This window comes from Sinohyriopsis cumingii, chromosome 7 (genome assembly GCF_028554795.1).
Source record: "Sinohyriopsis cumingii isolate HCF-2022 chromosome 7, ASM2855479v2, whole genome shotgun sequence".
NCBI lineage: Eukaryota > Metazoa > Mollusca > Bivalvia > Unionida > Unionidae > Sinohyriopsis > Sinohyriopsis cumingii.
The window spans coordinates 109,795,492-109,815,626 of NC_142967.1; the positions used below are offsets into that span (position 1 = coordinate 109,795,492).

Consider the following 20,135-nt stretch of genomic DNA (forward strand, 5'->3'; position numbering starts at 1 on the left):
ATGAAAAATAATAAATCGGATATAGACCTGTAAAATCTAATTGTGATATTTGCAACCCGGTATCTATATTTTGATCACGTCCCATGAATGACATTAAACGATGATATGCGCGCTACATGATTCTGTGCATAATTTAGTTGTATATCCTCGGATGGTTCTTGATGTCCATTTATCCGTAAAGAAACTTCACTAACTCCAAGGTTATCAAATATCATATGTGATTGTTCTTGATCATTTATCCGGTTAATATTTTGCAATGCAATAAAAATATGTCGTGGTGCAGAAACACCCTGTTGTGATGCTATATGCCATGTAAATAAACCATTAATATTGCTTTGAGCAGCATCTGTGGTTACTGTTAACCATGGTAGCAATGATTTACCCCCTTGATCCATAAAAGATAGTAATTTTTGTTCCTCAGTAATAGATGGAGTCATTACTGGCATCCATAGTGACAGTTTTGATATATTTACTTTACCAGCATCAGCAACACCAACACCTCGCCAGATTGCATCATTATCATCACCTTTTCTTACGAGCACAATTGTGTGTTTAGCTCCAAAGATGACCTTTCTAACATTTCTGCAAAATCCAAAGATGTGAGATAATGGAATTGCACACGAAAAATTTCTATCACCTCCCGACAGCGCTGCTTGGCGTGTTGCAAATCCCAAGTTGAAAGTCGCGCTATCACCTTTTACAATATCAAAAGCAGCAGCTGGTCTGGCTGCGTATTCAGGACCATCAGCAACCGGTTGTGGATCAGATGCAGTACCTACTGGTGTTCGTATTTTAGCATACCTGATATGATCAGCGTTGTCAGTAATATCCTTAGCAAACATCATTGTTGGACCAGCTGATCTTGTGAAGTCGTCAGAATATCTCGCCAGACCAATTATTGTCGTAGCAACATCAACATCCTTCTGAATTGATTCAATATTTTTTCCATCAATCATGTATGTGGCGCTATCAAACAGTGCCATAATTCCGTTGTTGACAAAACCAACACGCAAATTAGCAGCATATGGCGTATTAGCTACAACATTCGTTACAAGTCTACCTTCTACTTCAATAAACGCCTCAGCGGGCAAGAAATATCTACTTGTATCATGAACCTGTAATTCGATTCTCCCCCGCTGATTTGGTAGTCTTGCGTCATAGGAATAAAATTGATAATCACGTACTGACTCGTACTTAAGGACAGGTGCCTCCATATCAAATGCTGGGTCTGATTCGCGCCTGAACATTTTTATTATAGTTACCATTTTTCCAAATGATGATCATCGTCGACGAAGACCACTTCCTGCTATTAAATTTGATGTTATATTTTTTTCTGCTTCTTCAGATATCGCCGCTAGTTTTTGATTTGCAGCCTGATTTATTATTTTACTGACATCTGCAGGCATCACCTCAGTACTTGCCAGTTTCACCGGTGGTTGTTGTTTTCGTCGCAATAATCGTGCTAGTCTTTCTTTGATCGCCGAGAACGCCTTACCAGCAACATTGACAATTGCACCAGGAGCTTTATCACGAACAATATCAATAGCCTTCATCGATAATTGTTTTGCAACAGGTGCTACTTTGGGAGCTATCCTCGTGAATAATCCTCGAATGACATCACCAAGTCCATTTCCGTAAATTGCTTCATAGATTGGTAATCGTGAGTTTACCGCTCTAACCTGTGTGGGTTTACGATGATTATCATGCACGATCATCTTATTTTATTTACCATTTATCTAACAACTAGTCATCAACGAGTTCATCAATAAGTTCTCGGTAAACGCCAATATCCATGATGCCACCTTGAAATAGTCTCCGACAAATATCAGCTGCTTCATTGGTTATTTCTGGTGAATTATTTCCAGCACGTTTTCCTCCTATGAGAACTTCTAACCGTGACACGTCATTGATGATATTATCAGGACATAAACCAGATCCTGTTTTAGGTTCATCTTGGGGTGGTGGTTGCATTACCGGAGTAAGTACTTCAGTGGTGTCCGGGGGTGAACCTTCTCGAAATCCATGCGGTGAACCTGTCGGTGTAAATGTCATTTTCGGTGCAGGAATTTTCTTCGAGGAGGGTGATTTAAGTGACTTTTTAACCTTTTTAATTTCCGACATCAACCTTTGTTGTGGCGAAGAAGATTGTTGTTGTTCTATTTGTTGCAGAGGTGGAGGAAGCTGATACTGGGAGGACTCTCCTTGTTCTAGTTGTTTCCGTCTCCCTCTAAGTCTTTTTACTTCTTCTTTAAGTCTTTTAAATTCTTGACCTCTAGCTTGTTTTTTATTGTAATATACGCGATATATCCATTTAATGAAATTATCATCATTTGTTTTTTCATGACCGGGTTTTAAAATACTAGATTTATTAGATATATTTTTTGATATCATCTCAGGTAATCTCTCTCTTTCAGTGTTTCTAATTTCCTCAACAACTCCTTCGTTAAATCTTGCAATTAATCTTAAGCTCTCTTCTGCTGTTTTGGGTTCAGATGCAAGTTTTTTTCTCACATCGGCGACTTCAGCACGAAGTTCTTCAATACCTTCAAGTATTTCCTCATCAACAGGTGGAGGCTGAGCTGCGGCTATGTCAGTTGGAAGGTCTCGTAAAATCTTTTTTGTTTGTTTGGTTCTTCTTGCTGTTTTTTCAGCCTGCACTGCAGTTTGTTCTAATACCGGAAAAATACCCTTTTTCCTCTTCTCATCTTCCTCCGCAATATCTCCCCATATAGTTTTTTCAACAGCCGATGCAGCTTTCTTAGTAGCTACAGTGACGGGTTTAAATAGTTTTTTAGTGTCTTCTTCGTACTCAACTTTTGATTCTTGCTGCGCTTGCAGATTTTTTCTAAATGAGTCTCTGACAGGAAGAAATTTTTTAATTGCTTCTAATCGTTCTCGAGCTGTTCTTGCAGTATGAGATTCTGGATGTACCATTTTTATTATAACATAATAATTTAATTAATATCAGCAGAAGAGGAGCAGCAGAGAGGGGCGATGATAAAATTAAATTTAATTAAATAGATATCATTAATATAATGAACAACTGTGCGTGGCTGCGTCAAGGAACCACTAACAATTGTAATAAAAAATGCCGTGGAGAATATTGCAAGAAACATAATTATCTTATAAAGAAAAATCCTCATGCTGGTCCACGAAGATGTGTTGGATGTAACAACGGCGTTAGAGGATTATATCAGATTTGTAAAAATTGCGGCGGAGATCGATACAGAAGTTTGATGATATATTATAAACACAGAAAGAACATAAATCCAAAAATAGAAAAACCACCATCAGAACTTGAATATTACTTGAAACATAGAACAAATAAAGATGAAACAAATAAAGATGAAACAGATGAGGAGAAAGTACAGCGAGAACGAGTTGAAAAATATTCATCAAACTTGGTATGGTGGTAAATTAATAGCAGCAGAGAGGGTACCTACCAACGTTGGTCGTCAAAAAAATAAACAAGAAATAAATAAACACGTAGAGTACTTTATTTTTTCAGCTACTATTTCGAACTGAGGTTTTATTAGCACAATCGGTCATTGCAAAAATAAACATCTCAAGGAAAGTTCATTTGTAAAATCTTGACCTTTCTACGAGATGATTTATTTGTTTGTTTTATTTGTTTTGTCGGAATTTTATGGTCTGTTCACCCTCTCTGCTGCTGACGTCGCATCGGGTCACCTGAATTTTGACGGGTTGAAATTGTTCCACATCTCCGTCATAATACGAATGTCAGAGAGAGGCAAGGAAGCCAGGGACCCTGCAGAAGGCGCAAGCGTACAGAGCCCTGAAACTCCAGCCCGTACTTAATCGAATCTAGTCCAGTTATTTTTAATGGACAATAATAAACTACCGATAATGTTTAAGCCACCTGTGCAATTAATCAAATCGAATAAGTCAATAAATTTATTTATGATTCATTAATTAATTTTGAATTTTGTGTAGAGAGTGCACTTCAATTCTCTAAAATTTACCAATGAGTTATGTCAGAATGACACAATAATGTTTAATAGCACGCATATAAAATAACTAAAGTAAAGCATGTTTGATGGTGGTATCGAAAATATCAAATTAGTATCATAGATAAAGATGTAATCAAAACAAGTTTCATAGCCATTCAGGCACTCTCAGTAGTATACGGGGCCTTTTCATACCCGAATATCTGGCTAAGATCTTATTTGGTCTTGGGCTGTACATCTGGGCTGCATTTCTGGGTCGGCTCTATTCCACCGTCTCCCAGGTGGCTTATCCCAGTTTCTGTAGAGTGACGTCTTCCAGTCTGACCATGGGAATTCTCGCAGGCCCTTCCTTACAGCTATCTCTCGACCCAATTCTTTATTCGGTCGAATCTTCCTACAGCTCACGTGGTATGGCCTCCAGTTAAATTGATCAAAGTGGCTCCCCTAAGTTTAAGTTAGTGGTGTTCCAACCGATAATTGGACGTAAAATGCTTGCTTTATTCTGTTGAGGTGGGTTGGTTAGGTTTCTGCTGCGTGCTATGCTATCCACAGCATTCTAAAGTCCTTGCAGGGCTGGTGTCATTCTTTCCATAACCTTTAGTAGGTCACTGACTGCAAGTAGGAGCACGTTTGTCCTGCTTCTTGCTTCCACCCTTTGTTCTGTTTTACCTCTTCGAGGATAGCACAATGTGCTCCAGCCGACGTATCTATCCTAAATGAATCGTTCATCAGGCTTACTTAACAGTGAATTAAAGTTGCATGCCCCCTAGAGCATGCGCGACCATTTAGTAACATCATACAAGGGTTAAATAATTATTCGTGGGGGTGGTATGGTGCCTTTACAATAACTGGACATATTATATACTATCACAGAGAGAGAAGAAAATAACCCAATATATACTGTCCATATAGAAGCTAAGAAAAAACACATTCACATAGGTACGAGAAGACAGCAACACACATACAAACACACAAACGTACGCGCACGCATACAAACACACACACACACACATAAACGTACGATGGCAGACAAATACACATACACATACACACAAACGTGCGCGAATGCATACAAACACAAATACAGACACAAGTACACAGAGAAGAAAAGAAAAAACCCATTATATACTATCCACATACGTACGCGAACGCATAAAAACAATATCTGCTATCCACACAAAGGAGAGAAAAAAAACATTATCTACTATCTTCACGGAAGGGAAGAGATAACCCCAGTATCTACTATCCACGCAGAAGGGAAGACCCTCCTTCCAGTATTTATTATCCTCAAAGAAGGGAAGAAAATAACCCATTATATAATCTTCACATAGTGTAGAAACAATTTTTTTTCTGTGATGATAAAAAACAAACATACAAACAAACGTATGTGAACGCATACAAACACATAAATACACACCAAGAAACGTACAAGATTGCATACATATGCAAACAGTACACAACAACAAACGAGCGAATACGTAGCTCGCATACAAACGCACAAATATACACAAAAACAAACGTACTAGCACGCATAAAAACGCACAAATACACCCCCCGCACACAAATATGCACACAAACAAACGTACGAGCACGCATACACACAAATATAAACACCAACAAACGTACGAACTCGCATGCATACACACAAATACACACACAAACCAAGAAACGTATGCGCACGTATAAAAACACAAATATACACAAAAAGAAACTTACGAACACGCATACAAACACACAAATATAAACACATCAACAAATATACGAGCTCGCATATATATGCACACAAATGCACACACAAACGAACATATGCGTACGCATAAAAACATGCAAATATACACACAAACAAACGTACGAGCACGCATACAAACACACAAATATAAAACCACCAACAAACGTACGAGCTCGCATACATATACACAAGCACAAAAATACACATACCACAAACGTACGCGCACGCACACAAACACACAAATACACATACACAAAGTAAAGTACTTTGATGGACTATCAAGTATCGCACCAGTCAAGCCAAGCGGTGAACATTAGGATATTGAAAGAAGATTTGCAGTCTGGAGAGGAACAAGCTTTAAAAGTGACCACCTACCAACCTCACAAGATTGTACGTTTAGCCACTTACCAAATCGTCAGTCGGCCTTTGAAAAAAACTGTATAAAATCGGGTACCAGAAGCTAGTGTGATTTCCCAATCTCTTCACTTTACCGTACGGACAAACTGGTATACAAAAATGGTTCCAAGATGGTAACCACAAACAAGTAGGATGATTTCGACACAGCAAGAATCGAGTGTGAGACCACTGAGAACTCCAAGTTCAAACCGTATCATTTTCTTCTTGCCTGACTATTGTAATTGTGCCAAGCTATTGGAAACGTTTCAAAAATAGTCCACAGATAGGGAAGGATTACCTACTTCGAATGCTTTAGCTAGAACAGGGTTTTTCTATTGGGATATGAGACTGGATTGGGATACGAAGTACAGTGTTTCTGTTGTGGCCTGAGGTTGCGTATGGATCGATGTATCTATAAGGATTCCGCTATTCTGGAACATACTCGATGGTCTCCGCACTATCCTTACCTTTATATGGTCTTACACGCATTACACTACGATACTGGTGTGATGGTACTGTAGGGAAGGTAGTACCGTTGTTCAGGAAGAAGAAAAGGAAGACTTACAAAGTTAGGCATAAAAAGAAGCTCGAGATTTCATTTGAAAGTGTTGAAATTGTGGGGCCTTCAACAACTATCTACTGTATATCATGATTAAAATAAGTTCGGAAATTCCAGACGCAAAAAGCGCTGAAACAGAATTACAAAGGCTGTTTAAATTTACCATGGTATGTGTGGGATCAACCAGCGGACATCACACCTTTACGAGAATCCTTTCGTGAACGTGTGTTAGATGTATCAATAAATACTGTTTGCATAAGGATAGACTATAGGGTGAAAGTACCTCAGAAGAAACTATAACTTTTTGTTTATCAAAATTCATCCATCGAAGAAAAAGAAACTCGAATAAAATTAAGGGGCATTCAGAGGTTATAGGCACTGGCTGACATTGTCATGGGTAATTTACAAGAGTACATTCATGCTTACCCTGTGGATTTGAGAGAATACATTTACCGAGAATTGGTCAAAATGCAAGTTCAACGCAAAGAACAATTGCATCCTTTACGTCACCGATGTTTAAACCACTGGAACCTTAATTCTATAGGAGGACTGATTCTGATGAAAGTGTTCCAGTGGTCAGACCTTGATCAATTAGCCGTGGTCTTGAAAGACTGGTTTGTTACTTATTTTACTTACTACAAGGTAGACTTACTGCAATGAATTCCAGAAGAAGAGTTAGATAGTTACCAAAATCTTTTACACAATCCAATTTTAGTTCAAGATGAAACTTCTGAACGGTGTGTGATGTGCAAGTTAATGACTAAATAATTTAGATTTGCCACTGGAGTACTATAGTCTTTGTGCAGAAAGTACACTTATTTCCTCCGACAAAAAGGTGATATAACATCTGGCAACCATGCAACGACATTTATCAGTTGTGATAGAACAGATTCCGAGGAAGGAAATCAATTACAGTATTCAAACTGCGGAGGATTACCAACACTTATGACGAGAACTGTGTCCATTGAATTGAGGTCGACGTGTGGTGTGTGTCTTTGTGACTTCCTTTTTGGGATTTCGTTTATCAGGCGATTCCTTGTGGACTCTTTACGAACTGTAATGTGAGGTACCGCGAAAGAAAACATGAAAGTGGTACCTTTAAATGTACACGGGAGACTCATTCTACCTAAAGCTTTGCGCTTCATCTGGGTATTTTTCTACCTCTACGGAAAAACAAGATTCGTCACCTTATAGGCACCTAAGATGTTTGCTACGATGAGAGTGTAGCTTGTGACTTACACTCTCACTGGAATGTTGAACTGGAAATGTTTGGGCCTCGAGACTTGGATAAAAGAAGTGTCTTGCTATGCCCAAGATTTGTGATAGCGTTCAGTGAAAAAGGTAACTTTTAAACCTGTGTTAACTGTCGTGCCCGAAGAAGATCCCGTCACCGAGGAAAACCACTCCCTTCAGGACAGGACTGTTATCGACATTCTCTAAAGGCCATTCAGAGAGAACACGTGTCTGACTGTACCAAGTGTAGAGACTGTAAGGACATTACACACTGTCCTTAGGGCACCACACCTTCGTCAAAACAGATGTTCTACAGACCCTTGTTTATATTCCACATTTATCGTTGTGATGTGTATTTTATCCATCTACTTAACCATCTGGCTTTTATGTATTTTAGTTGTTAATTTTTAACTTGCAATAAACGTGTCCTGAACAAAAACATCCTGTCTTGTCTGTCTTCGTGTCACAAGTGACATTCCCTGCACTACTATGGCTACTTGTTCTGTTTCTGCTCCCTCTTTCTCTACTTTTAAAGTCATGGACGAAAACTTAGTTCGTGCTAGTTGGGAGGACTTAGATCTTTGCACTCTCTTTAACATGTTAATTGCCGGATCAAGAGGTTCAGGCAAAACTGAATTTGTTAAACGTTTCATTGAACATAAATATCTTTTGATCGATCGTCCATCTCAACGGATCGTGTGGTGTTACAAAGAGTGACAATCGCGATACAGCCTCCTACGAGAAAGTCTAGGCGATTCCATCGTGTTTGCGGAAGGCACTCCTATCAAAGACGATGGGATCGTGTCAGACCCCAGTCAAACCCATCTGGTCATCTTCGACAACATGTTAGGAAAAGACCAAAAAGAAATTGAAATATAGTTTACGCGCTAAGGGCATCAACGTAATGACAGTGTCATTTACATCACTCAAAATTGGTTTCAACAAAGTAATGCCCATCGAATCCTCAGTCTCAATGCTCAATACGTGGTCTTGTTTAAAAGCCCTAAAGAAAAACACAAGTGTAAGTCTTAGCCAACCAGTTAGGAACGCCTTGGATGACTCATACGTACGACGATGCCACTCAAACCCAGCACGCCTATTTACTCGTGGATTTAAAACCAACTCACCCCTACCCCGATTATTTGCGATTTCCTACCCATCTGTTTCACCACTGGTGACAAGACGGAGGGCCTGTCATTTACACGTCCCTGTCAACTTAACAAAAAAGTCTATAAAACCACGGATACTTTGAGTCTGTCTCACACATCGTCAGCATGACGTATCTTCAGTAGCATCTACCCGACAATTTGATTCGTGCCTTGTGCTGCATCAGTCGCAAAAAAAAAAAATGCACAAATACTTGCTCGTGTCTTAGAAGTCGGTCTCGGAGAAGTCTTACGATGGTTTACGGCGACAGCACGCCAATTACTTCAAGGCATCATTCACATTCGCCATCAAACCAAACGTTTTACTGAGAGAAACAATGTAGCCTTGACGCAACTGGCCGATCCTCGCATCGACTCTCAAACCAAAAAGTAAATCATTTTGAATTTTGAAGGTAGCGGTTCCCTAGGAGGTGTTATAATTTGCTCCCTCTTAAAATGGGATCCTAACTCTCCTCCCAATGTCCTCCCCAAGAAGAAAGCCACTCCCTGGCCCAAAGGTATGAAGAAGAAGAAGAAAAAGAGCAGTGGTATCAAGACCAGGTTACAGCCACATAAAAAGAAAAGTCGCTTGAAAACGGGTTCCACTCGCAAGACATGTACTGCGTCCAAGACGCAACCTTACCACGACCTGCAGTTACGATAAAGGCATATTCAGTAGCCTCAGCCTCGTACACATCTCCGTTGCTGATGGTGCCAGACAACCCTGACTTGACACGCATCTTTTCTAAAACTTCTCCAGCGGTGGCACCCTCCTCCTCTTTAGCTGCAGTGGCAGCTGCAGAAAAAGCACGTGCCCCCAAAATCAAAGTCCAAGAGAGATCGGGCATGCTAAAGAGTTTACTGGATTTATCCAAGCGAAATCTGTCCCGATTGAGTCCGGTGCGAACCCCTTTACGACGTGTGATGCCTGCCATGACAATGATACGATGTAAGGACAATCAGTGGCGAAGCATTCCAGTATAAAATTACCTGGGCAAACGATTGGGCCAGTGTTTTATGCTCCTGAACGCCACAAAGATGTCCTATCTAAGAAGTGCACACCATCTCCGTTCTCCTGTCCAAAAAAGAAAAATAAAAATAAAAGGACCGTCTCGTCATCAGAACAAACGCTTATCAAAGCATCAATGTCACCCCCTGAAAAGATACACTTGTCTAAAGAAAAAGAGGAGAAACCAAAGGGGAAGATTGTTTCGACAATATGATTTCGTCTAAACGACGTGTTTCGAACCCTTTGACCTACTCCAAAAGTACACAAAATTGGGATAAAAGGGCGAATATTGAGCCATGGAATTCTTTGTATTTTATGCTTCTGAATACACAAAGATGTCCCCTCAAAGAAGTGCACACTGTCACCATCGCCGTTCTCTTGTTCAAAAAGCAAAAGGAGAAAGAAAAAGCCAGTCTCGTCATCCGAAAATGCTCTTAGCCAAAGATCAACGTCTACTCCAGAAAAGACACACACGTCTAAAGAAAAAGAAAGATGAGCAACCAAAGTGGTGGATTGTTTGACAATATAGGAAAAAATAGTCGTTTTTTGATAAAACGATAGTCCAAACAAAGATAACAGGGTGTGTGCCAAGTCATCTACGTCAGTGTATTTTTGTGTAAGCCACGGAACCAACACAGATGTCAATCTCCAGAAGCCATTCCTCTTCTACCTATAAAGGAAAGAAGAGGTAAGGACTACCTCCTCGTTTACCCAAACATTTTGACGTGTTGTCCGTCCTTCCAAAGCCCCTCCACTCATGCGAAAATAAATGATTCAAACTGCCTCCAAAGACATCATCGATACCGCGTGCGAATATTGTATGAATGTCTTGAAAGGCTCAATACCTTTTTCTCCACATCACAAAGAATGCTTAGGCAAACATCGACACGTTCTTCGCCAAATGGTCCAAAAGGAAAATAACCATCCTTCAAAAGAACAAGATGGTGGTGCACCGCGGATGATTTGTGCACTTGTTGTTAAACCCTTGGTGGCTAGAGTATTGGGACCCCTAATTACAGGACTCATGACTTCAGCTGCTTCTCAAGGAACACGTCAATAATAAAAAGGATCCATTAGATAAAAGGAGGATTCTGGAGTAAAAAGATCTCAGACGTGACCAGTGAAATCAGATGGAAGGACGAAAACTGGTTTTAGTACCTTACAAACGAGAAATGGAATACCACCGTTGGCAAGAACAACGGACCCCGCATTTACATCAAAATCCTCATTTGACCGAGATGTACAAGTTACAACACAAATTTTAATCGTTGATGGATCGCAGCGATTTGTCAGAAACGGAAAACACGCAACGCTACGGTCAAATGTTACAACGACTGCAACTCTTTCACCAGAAAGCAAAAGACGAAACAGCTCTACCAACTCTGACAGGTTTTAAGACCATGAAGAAAAATCCATCACCACCGCTACCACCAGCGGTCAAGACATACGCAGCCCCACGGATGCCCTCTTGAAGAAGAGACACCAGAAGACTTTCAAACACCGTCAGCGGCTCCCATCCCTAGTAAGATTTCAGCGTCTTTGTTAACTCATTCCCTCACACCCCAACTAGACAAAATTAAAACTTGGGATAAAAAGACGATGTCATCAACTCCTTCGACAGAAGTCAAAAAGAAAGAAGGGAAACCAGAAGTGAAAAAAGAAAAGAAGACAGAAGCCACCCATTACCACTATGAGCACCACCACCACCACTACCCTCAACTTCCACTCCCCTGGCACATCGGACACGCAATTCCGTTTCCAAACTACCCATCGTCCCATCCAGAGTAGCATCAGTGATGAGTGGGTGTCTTATTAAAAAAATAGATAAGGTGTTAGTCAGCATTTACTACGATCTGTCCCATCCTGCGTGATACGGAGGAGTTCAGAAATGGTATTGTGCTGCCAAAACCCGACTGAAAAGTCTCCGTTTACCTCAAGTGCAACGATGGTTAGCAGATCAAGCCACTTACACCTTTTAAAAAAAAAAATTGGACGAAAAGTTTCCAGAAGTCGCACACGATTGGAGTGCAACAATCATCAATGGCAAGCCGATTTAGCCGATGTCTCTCATTTTGCCGCCTACAGTCGTGGTTACAAATATTTGTTTTGTGCCATCAGCGTCTTTTCCGAATTTGCCTTTGTCGTGCCATTAACTTACAAATCGAGCAGTGAGTTAGTGCGAGCTCAAAAAACTGGTGTTGAAACAAAGCGGTTGTCACCCTCTGTGATGACAAATCAACATAGGCACATACTTTCTGAACCAAGATTTCCAAGAAGAATTACAGAATCCCAAAACCAAAGCCAGCATCGTGTAAGGTTTGCAACGCACCTTGAAAGAACGTATGTGGATATATATTCTCAAGTACATCGACTTCTTACGGCACTTGGTCCAAACGTACAGCCAATCTTATCATCGGAGCATCGGATGTGCCGCCCCACCCCCCAAGAAGTGACTCCCGACGACGAAGTGACCGTGTTTGAGAGCCTGTTTGGTACATCCCCGACGGTGACAGTCCCAATAAAGGTGGAGTGTTGACGACGGGAGAATGGGTGCGCATTGGCAAAACCAAACTAACTTTCGAAAAAGGTTACCACCGAATTGTTTCTTGTCACTGGACTAGTGCGTGGCTGTCATCCTGCCGTCTATAAATGTGAAAACATGAACGGGGAAGTGTTAAAAGGAATGTTTTACTTGCCCGAATTACAATGCATGACCAAAACGAAGACGAAGTGTACTACATCGAAAGCATTATCGCACGAAGAACCCGTAAAGTGGGATAACGTAGTGTCATAGAAGTCAAAGTACGTTAGAAAGGATATCATCCCAGTTTGATTATTTGATCTACGCTTCATAAGTCATCGACTATAAAAAAGTGACCATCTTGCCATTCAAGACAGCCTCAGCTACCACACTGACTAGTCTTTTCCAGTTCTTCTGTGCAAGATCTACAAAAGCAACCCTTGTGGTTGTGGTATGGAGAACGTTATCTAAAACGCAAATCGTCTTTTTCTGTCAAAACTTTGTGGTGTATTGTATCATAGGTGCGGCCATTGCCAATCTGAGTTTGCACCAAGGAGACAAACAGTTGTGGACCATTTTTATTGAGCAGTTGCATCAGCTACTTTCTTCCCAATCCTTCTCTGAAATACTCTAACGGTGGGAACAACGGGAGTCTTGTGCCCAACGTCAAACCACTCTAGCAACAGTCACCACCCCAGCAACAACAACTACAACAATCTTTTTAGACAGTCCTCTCACCTTCAACGACCCCTCGGAGGGCAGAACTCTGACAATTTGAACTAACGTTACCAGTGACAGTTCCATGGAGGTGTTTAACACCTTGATCTGTTTCACGGCCAGATTAACTCAGGCCATCCATTTGGATGACTAAGTCCATTGGAAAGTGGCTTTGGTGGAAATGATTTACCCTACACAAATCTAAAACGATGAAATCAAACACTTTTACGATCGAAGTTCATGACTAGCAAGTGCAACAAAACTTGGATGAATGCTTCACTAAAGGTGACTTTATGAAAACACAAGTCCCCAAGACTAAACGGTTCACATATTATTTAACCATCCCTGCAGGTTATTATATTAGCGGGCAACATCTGGTGAACGGGATTGCTACCAGGTTCAATGCCGTGGTTGGCAAAGCCTTGGACAAAACCAAAGTGCCACGATCGAGTACCATAAAATATCTCGTCGCCTACTGATGAAATTTTCAGAGGACAAAGAGTTGGCCATTACATTTTGTCATGAATTGTATGACATATTGGGTGGAGACCCCATTATGATCAGGATTATAAACAAAATATCAGTCATTTGCGGCAACTTGGATTTTACGAAGTATTTACGATATTCTGCAGAAATGAACCAAGTACTCAACTGTATTTTTGTGTACTCCGATGTGATGGAATACAACGTGTTGGGACACACCACTGTACTGTTACGGAGAGTTGTTCCTTTCAAAGTGAATTATGTCACAAACGCTGACGAGGATGGTGGAAACACTTCTCACGTTCACCGCGAAAAGTATATCCTCATTATTTGCCCGTCAGTAAGTTGTATTTTGACACTGTCAACATTAGTATAAAAAGATATCTGTGACAAAATATTTCATTCGCCAAAGCAAAAATTAAGGTGAAACTTCATTTTCGAAAACGATTCTCTATCGACTCGTAAGTCATGTATCCAGCGTTTCGTTCGTTGGACCCCGTTTTGAAATCGATGGTGACGCGAGGATTGCACGCCTTGACAGTTGCCGCTTCCGACGCAAGGCAAAGAATTTCTCCAAAATGTCATCATCGACAAACAAAACCTCAAAGAAGATTTCTTGCTTCAAACGGGCAAAACATTTTGGGCCGACGAGAAACTTCTATAAATGCCCCGGATACTGCTAAGTCTGTTGTTCCTGATTTCCTGACATCACAAGAATAACAAGGCAGAAAGAGACGAAAACGAAGACACCACTCCAGAGGTCTTCATACCCCCAGAGCTAGAAAGAATAAGGAAAATAGAACCGTCCTTGACTTTGACGTTTTAATTATAAATTCACAATTAGAGAGAAAATATGATGCACCAAGAATCTTGCGCCTGTTCCAAGTCGGAACTGGATTAATTTGCCATGCCACCCACCATGATGACGATGCGAGGATCCCGATGGGTAAGAGTTCATCCCGTCTCCTCTTTGTGTGATTCAGCTCTTATCGAGTTTGAAATCAAAGGACAGCCCGAAGATTAGATCGATCTTAATAGCAGTTACCTGTATTTGAAACTCAAAGTGATCAAAATGGACAACACCAATATGGGAGCCGATGCAATGGTAGTTCCCGTCAACAATTTCATGCATTTTTGTTCAGTGAAGTGGATTTGTACTTGAATACCAAACTGATCAGCAGTAGCATGGATACTTACCCTTATCGAGCGTACTTGGAAAATCTCTTGACGTTTTGAAAAGAGGCAAAGAACTCTGATCTAGATGCTTGCGTGGTATGGAAATCTGACACAACAGGCGAGGACAAGTTTAACGACACAGTACTGACAGCAGATGACCATCCTCAAAATGTGGGGTTTAACGACCGTCAACATAATATCCTGCAAGGATGTAGTTTAGAACTGATGGATCGTTTGCATTTGGACATGAGGTTTCAAGAAAAATATTTGCTTAACGAAGTGGATATCCGCCTGATACTAAATCTATGCAGTACCGCTTTCTAGTTGATGGCTCATGCCAACGAGTACAAAACGATGATCCAAGAAGCCAGACTTTACGTGCGAGGCGTGGAAGTGTTACCTAAAGCGGGAAACGACATCAGTCACACGTTGAGAAGAACGACTGCCTAGTATCTGGTACGACGAGTGGAAGTTAAAACTTTCACCATCGCTGCTGGACTCCCATCCATGATCCAAGATCATCTATTCCAAGGACAGTTACCCACGCGTTTAATCGTTGGCATTGTCAGCATTGCAGCCTTCAACGGAGCCGTCGCTGCTAATCGTTTCGAGTTTAATCACTACAGAGTGTCCAAAACTGAAGACAGTCGCGATGGCAAAACCTTGTGTATCAGACTCTTCGAACCGGACTTGGACAAAAATAATTAGTTGAAGATCTTACTTGTCCCTGTACGAAGCCAATGAACAGCTAGGGACCAGCACCAGTCACGACATTACGTACGAATATTATGCAGGAGGTTAAACTTTGTGAGCTTTTGATTTCACTCCAGACCAAGGCAACGACGAGGGACATTTCCACCCTATAATGGAATTCAGCAAGATTCCTGTGGAACTTCAGTTTGAAGAAGCTCTCAACGAGACGGTAAACATCATCCTGTATGCCGAATGCGATAATATCATAGAAGTCAACAGTGTGAGAGAAGTCAGGGTAGATATTAGAAACTATGGAACACACTTATCCCTCTTTGAATAGTAGAAAAACTTTGGAAATGGAGGATAACGTGGAAACAGAACCCCAAGACAAAGACGAAGAGAACGTGGCGGTCATGTCCAGGTAGCCAGAACAAGAACAACTTTTAGTCTCCTGTTTTGCCAAAAATCTACAGAAAAATTACGGAATTGACCAAGAAAAATTGCCTTGGATGTCGAAACGATCATCCCAGTCAAATTCAACACGATACATGTCTGATGATGAGTCAAGAAGAAATATTTAACGAGTATCTGGATGACGCTTGGAGTCTCATCTCGCCAAAGTCGCCAATGGGGGTATTGTAATGCTAAGTCCCATTGACGCTATAGTGGCCCCTTTCACTACTCATGCATGGGTGCATCTATTTATAAGTTCATTTAGAAGATTATATGTTCGTGATGTGATGTGATTTGGATTTTTAACGTAGCTTTAACAAATTTCCAGTCATATCGCTACGATGTCTGCAATGTGGCAGTTTATAGTGATGTCTAGCGCATTGGGGCATCATGCCGCAAACATGTAGCATGATGTCCCACCCAGTCACATTATCTTGACACCGGGCCGACCAGTCCTAACACTAACATCTTAATGCTGAGCGCCAAGCGAAGCAGCTGTTAGTACCATTTTTATAAGTCTTTGGTATGACTCGGCCGGGGATCGAACCCACGACCTCCCGCATCCGAGGCGGACGCTCTAACCACTAGGCCACCGGAGCGGTTGATTATATGTTCGTTTGGCACATAAGTCTGCTGTGTGAGTATAATGATCGCTGCCACGCTCTTGCCTGATGTATTAAACTTTGCAGGATTTCGTTTCTACAATCAATGGAAAAAGGTATGGATGACTAGCTTTTGCCTTTTTTGAAACCCTTTGGGGGAAATTCTATCCTGATGATACTCTGCCCCCATGGCTGGATCGTTCAAGTCGAGTGAGTGTGTGTGCGTGTGTGTGTTTGTGTCTGTGTGTGTGCGGGAAAAATTAATATGCAACAGTCTATTAAGGGCTAAACATGTCATGGAAGTGGAGGCTAGGACAGGTGAAATTACCCAAAGGGACAAAACAAAGAGGAAAACAAACAGTTTCATACAACTTTAATGCATCGGATGCGGGATGTCGTGGGTTCGATCCCCGGCCGAGTCATACCAAAGACCATCAAATAAATGGTACTAACAGCTGACTCGCTAGGCGATCAGCATTAAGAGGTTAGTGTTAGGACTGGTCGGCCCGGTGTCAGGATAATGTGACTGGGTGGGACATCATGCTAATTGTCTGCGACATGATGCCCCAGTGCTATACATCACTATAAACTGCCACATTGCAGACATCGTAGTGATATGACTGAACAATTTTTAAAGCAACGTTACAAATCCAAATCACAACACAAATCTTAGCCTAATTCCCTTTGGCAGGTACTGTTAAAAGATCGTTATACAATTTAATGTCTTACATTAGTTTTCTGCAAAGATATATATTACACTACCTGTACATAAAGGTGAAATCTTGAATCTACCTGCGAATATCATGTTAAATACTGCCTAAAAAATACATTTCAATATAATCGTACATAAATAAATACTGGCGTGCATGATAACCCAAGTACACACAAGCACAAATGCATACATACGTACGTACATACATACATGCGTGCGTACACGCCCGCCCGCCCGTCGGCACGCACATACATACATACATACATAAATACATACCAATGTGTTGCACTGACTAGGTTAGATTGGCAGTGTATTTGAACGCCATGATGTCTTTGCTTAAGAACCCTTTGCTGAGATTGTTGTAAAATGTTTGTGAAATGTAATGTCGTGTTGTACTCTACTAAGATCGATATTACACAAACTGTTCATTTAGCTCAACATGAAAAAATAAACTATTTGAAAATATCATAATATGATGCTTAACACAATATATCCAACAATGCAGTATTTCCTTCTGTGTATTGTACAGAAGAATTGATTAAGATTTTTCATAATAATCACTAGTTTAATTAGAATCTGCATGGAAATAAAGACAGCGACACATTTTCAAAGAGTACGGACGCTGTATCGTCTACAACATTCAAGTCAGCTAGTATATATATATATATATATATATATATATATATATATATATATATATATATATATATATATATATATATATATATATATATATATATATGAAGCACAATAACATGACTGTTATTAAAGCAAACTAGCTGGACAGGAGATTGACATTGATATTATTTCAGAAGCAGCTTTCTTGTACCAATTTACAAAACTTTGGATGTAACCATACAAATAGAATCTAGAAAAAAGAATTTCATTTGTGCAGATATTAGAAGAGACCACTCCTTTAGACTCAATAGAATCTAACAAATTCAACCCGTCGCCATCACATTTTCATTAAATAATAAGTAGTATTCATCATAATTATCAAATTCAAAATGAACTCTCCAATCAAACTTACATTGTATCCATTCTTTTCGGCCGACCCATTTGTTTTGTTGGCTTATTAATAACTTCTTTTTGAGATACTTTAGAATGCTTTGGAGATTACATTTAGTTATCGTTCCCTTTTAGCTATATTGAATACCATTTTGGTGTTTTGTGGATTGCTCATATAATGGAATGATTTTTTTAAAGTAAGGTGGTTTTGTATATTTAATGGGTACTTGTTAACTCTTTGACCAGTTAGAATTTATTTGGAGCCTTCTTTCGTTTCTCTGTAAAAGAGGCAATTAATTTTGTAATATTTAATGATCTAATTTGCATATAAAATGCAGTGCAAATCAGAAAGAGATCTTCCGATGCCAACATTCACTTTTTACTCCTAACAGTTCAAGTAACCGAGGTAACACTACAACTTAACAGCCAGCCTGTCTCAGACCAGTCTATCCTGAACGTGACATTGAACAAAACAGTGACCCTGGTCTGTGTTCCTGGACCCAGTCGACCAGATCCAATTATAGAATGGTACATTGGAACAGATCTGAAGATCTCTAGCACCAGTCAGGTTTTTTCCTTCATACCTAGTGACGTGGACCATGATAAACTTATCTACTGCAGAGCATATAACCTTGATTCAAGTAGAGCAGCGGAATCGAACAAAACAAAGATCTATGTTCAAGGTTAGATTTGATGATAAAATGCTAATGTTTCTATTAAAGAACAGATTTATTAAATATGACTTATGGATGATGCAAAGCTATTATAGTCATCGGAGCAGCACAATATAACAATTCACAGAGTCTTCATGAATTTATATAATGTGCTTTTTAATAGATGGTGATAGAAAAATCTCAGAGAAACGAACTTGTAGTATCTAGACGATGGTGAAGAAAACAAAATTTATAATTATAAGAAAAATTGGTAAATTAGTAATTAAAACCAGGAATATCTTTTTCATTATAGTCCTTTAGTATAGTCATATTTAAAAGTGGTCTAATATCTGAAACAAATAAGAACTTGCATGAGAAGTTATTTTAATGAAATTGCACATTATTATCAAAAGGTTAACGGAAGTATTGTCAAACATTCGTATTTATAATTATGAGATAGTATATTTCTAACAATTTAGAAACCCTCTCGAATGATTTGTTGAAATGATTAATATGTATATTCGTTGACGTAATATATTATACAGTCATAAGAGTCAAGAAAGCACTGTACATTTACCAGTATTATGAACATGCGATTAGACGGCAAAGTTCTTCTTACATCATTACAAAGACGTTGATGAAACTTTCTTGGTTTAATTTTAGAAGTGTTACATTTTCAATTGAACTAGTTTGATGACATTATGTAATTATTTCCATGAACGGTGGTCATATTAGTGTATATTTCATAACGTTCTTAGAAATCATATTTCAAAACCAAAATATTGTTATAAGCACGGTCTTTATTATGTTTTTTTTTCAAGCATGATATTTCAAATATGCTATCATGTAATCAGTATAAACAAGCTACGCATAAGACTTATGTTTTCAATGATCATTGTATTTTATAATCATTTCAAAATAAGTCTCCACTGCACCAGTGCTATGTTTTCTATTTACTTTATATTGAACTTAATCAGATTCATTCAGCCCTCATCTTAATCTCTTACACTAAATTTAGTGGTGTCTGACAAGGCTTTTAATTCGAGTACTTGGTTAGATGCATACAATTTCAATTCCA

At 39.7% G+C, this 20,135-nt stretch overlaps 1 protein-coding gene across 2 annotated transcripts in view; it reads left to right on the plus strand.

The window, feature by feature from the left end:
* The window catches only part of LOC149795925 (synaptogenesis protein syg-2-like), a 155,928-nt gene that overhangs the window by 52,010 nt on the left and 83,783 nt on the right, over nt 1-20,135 (plus strand). For both annotated transcript variants that reach the window (XM_089965845.1, XM_089965846.1), the window contains exon 6: nt 18,797-19,087. In XM_089965845.1, coding sequence (XP_089821971.1) covers nt 18,797-19,087 — 291 coding nt within the window. The remainder of the gene's footprint in view (nt 1-18,796; nt 19,088-20,135) is intronic.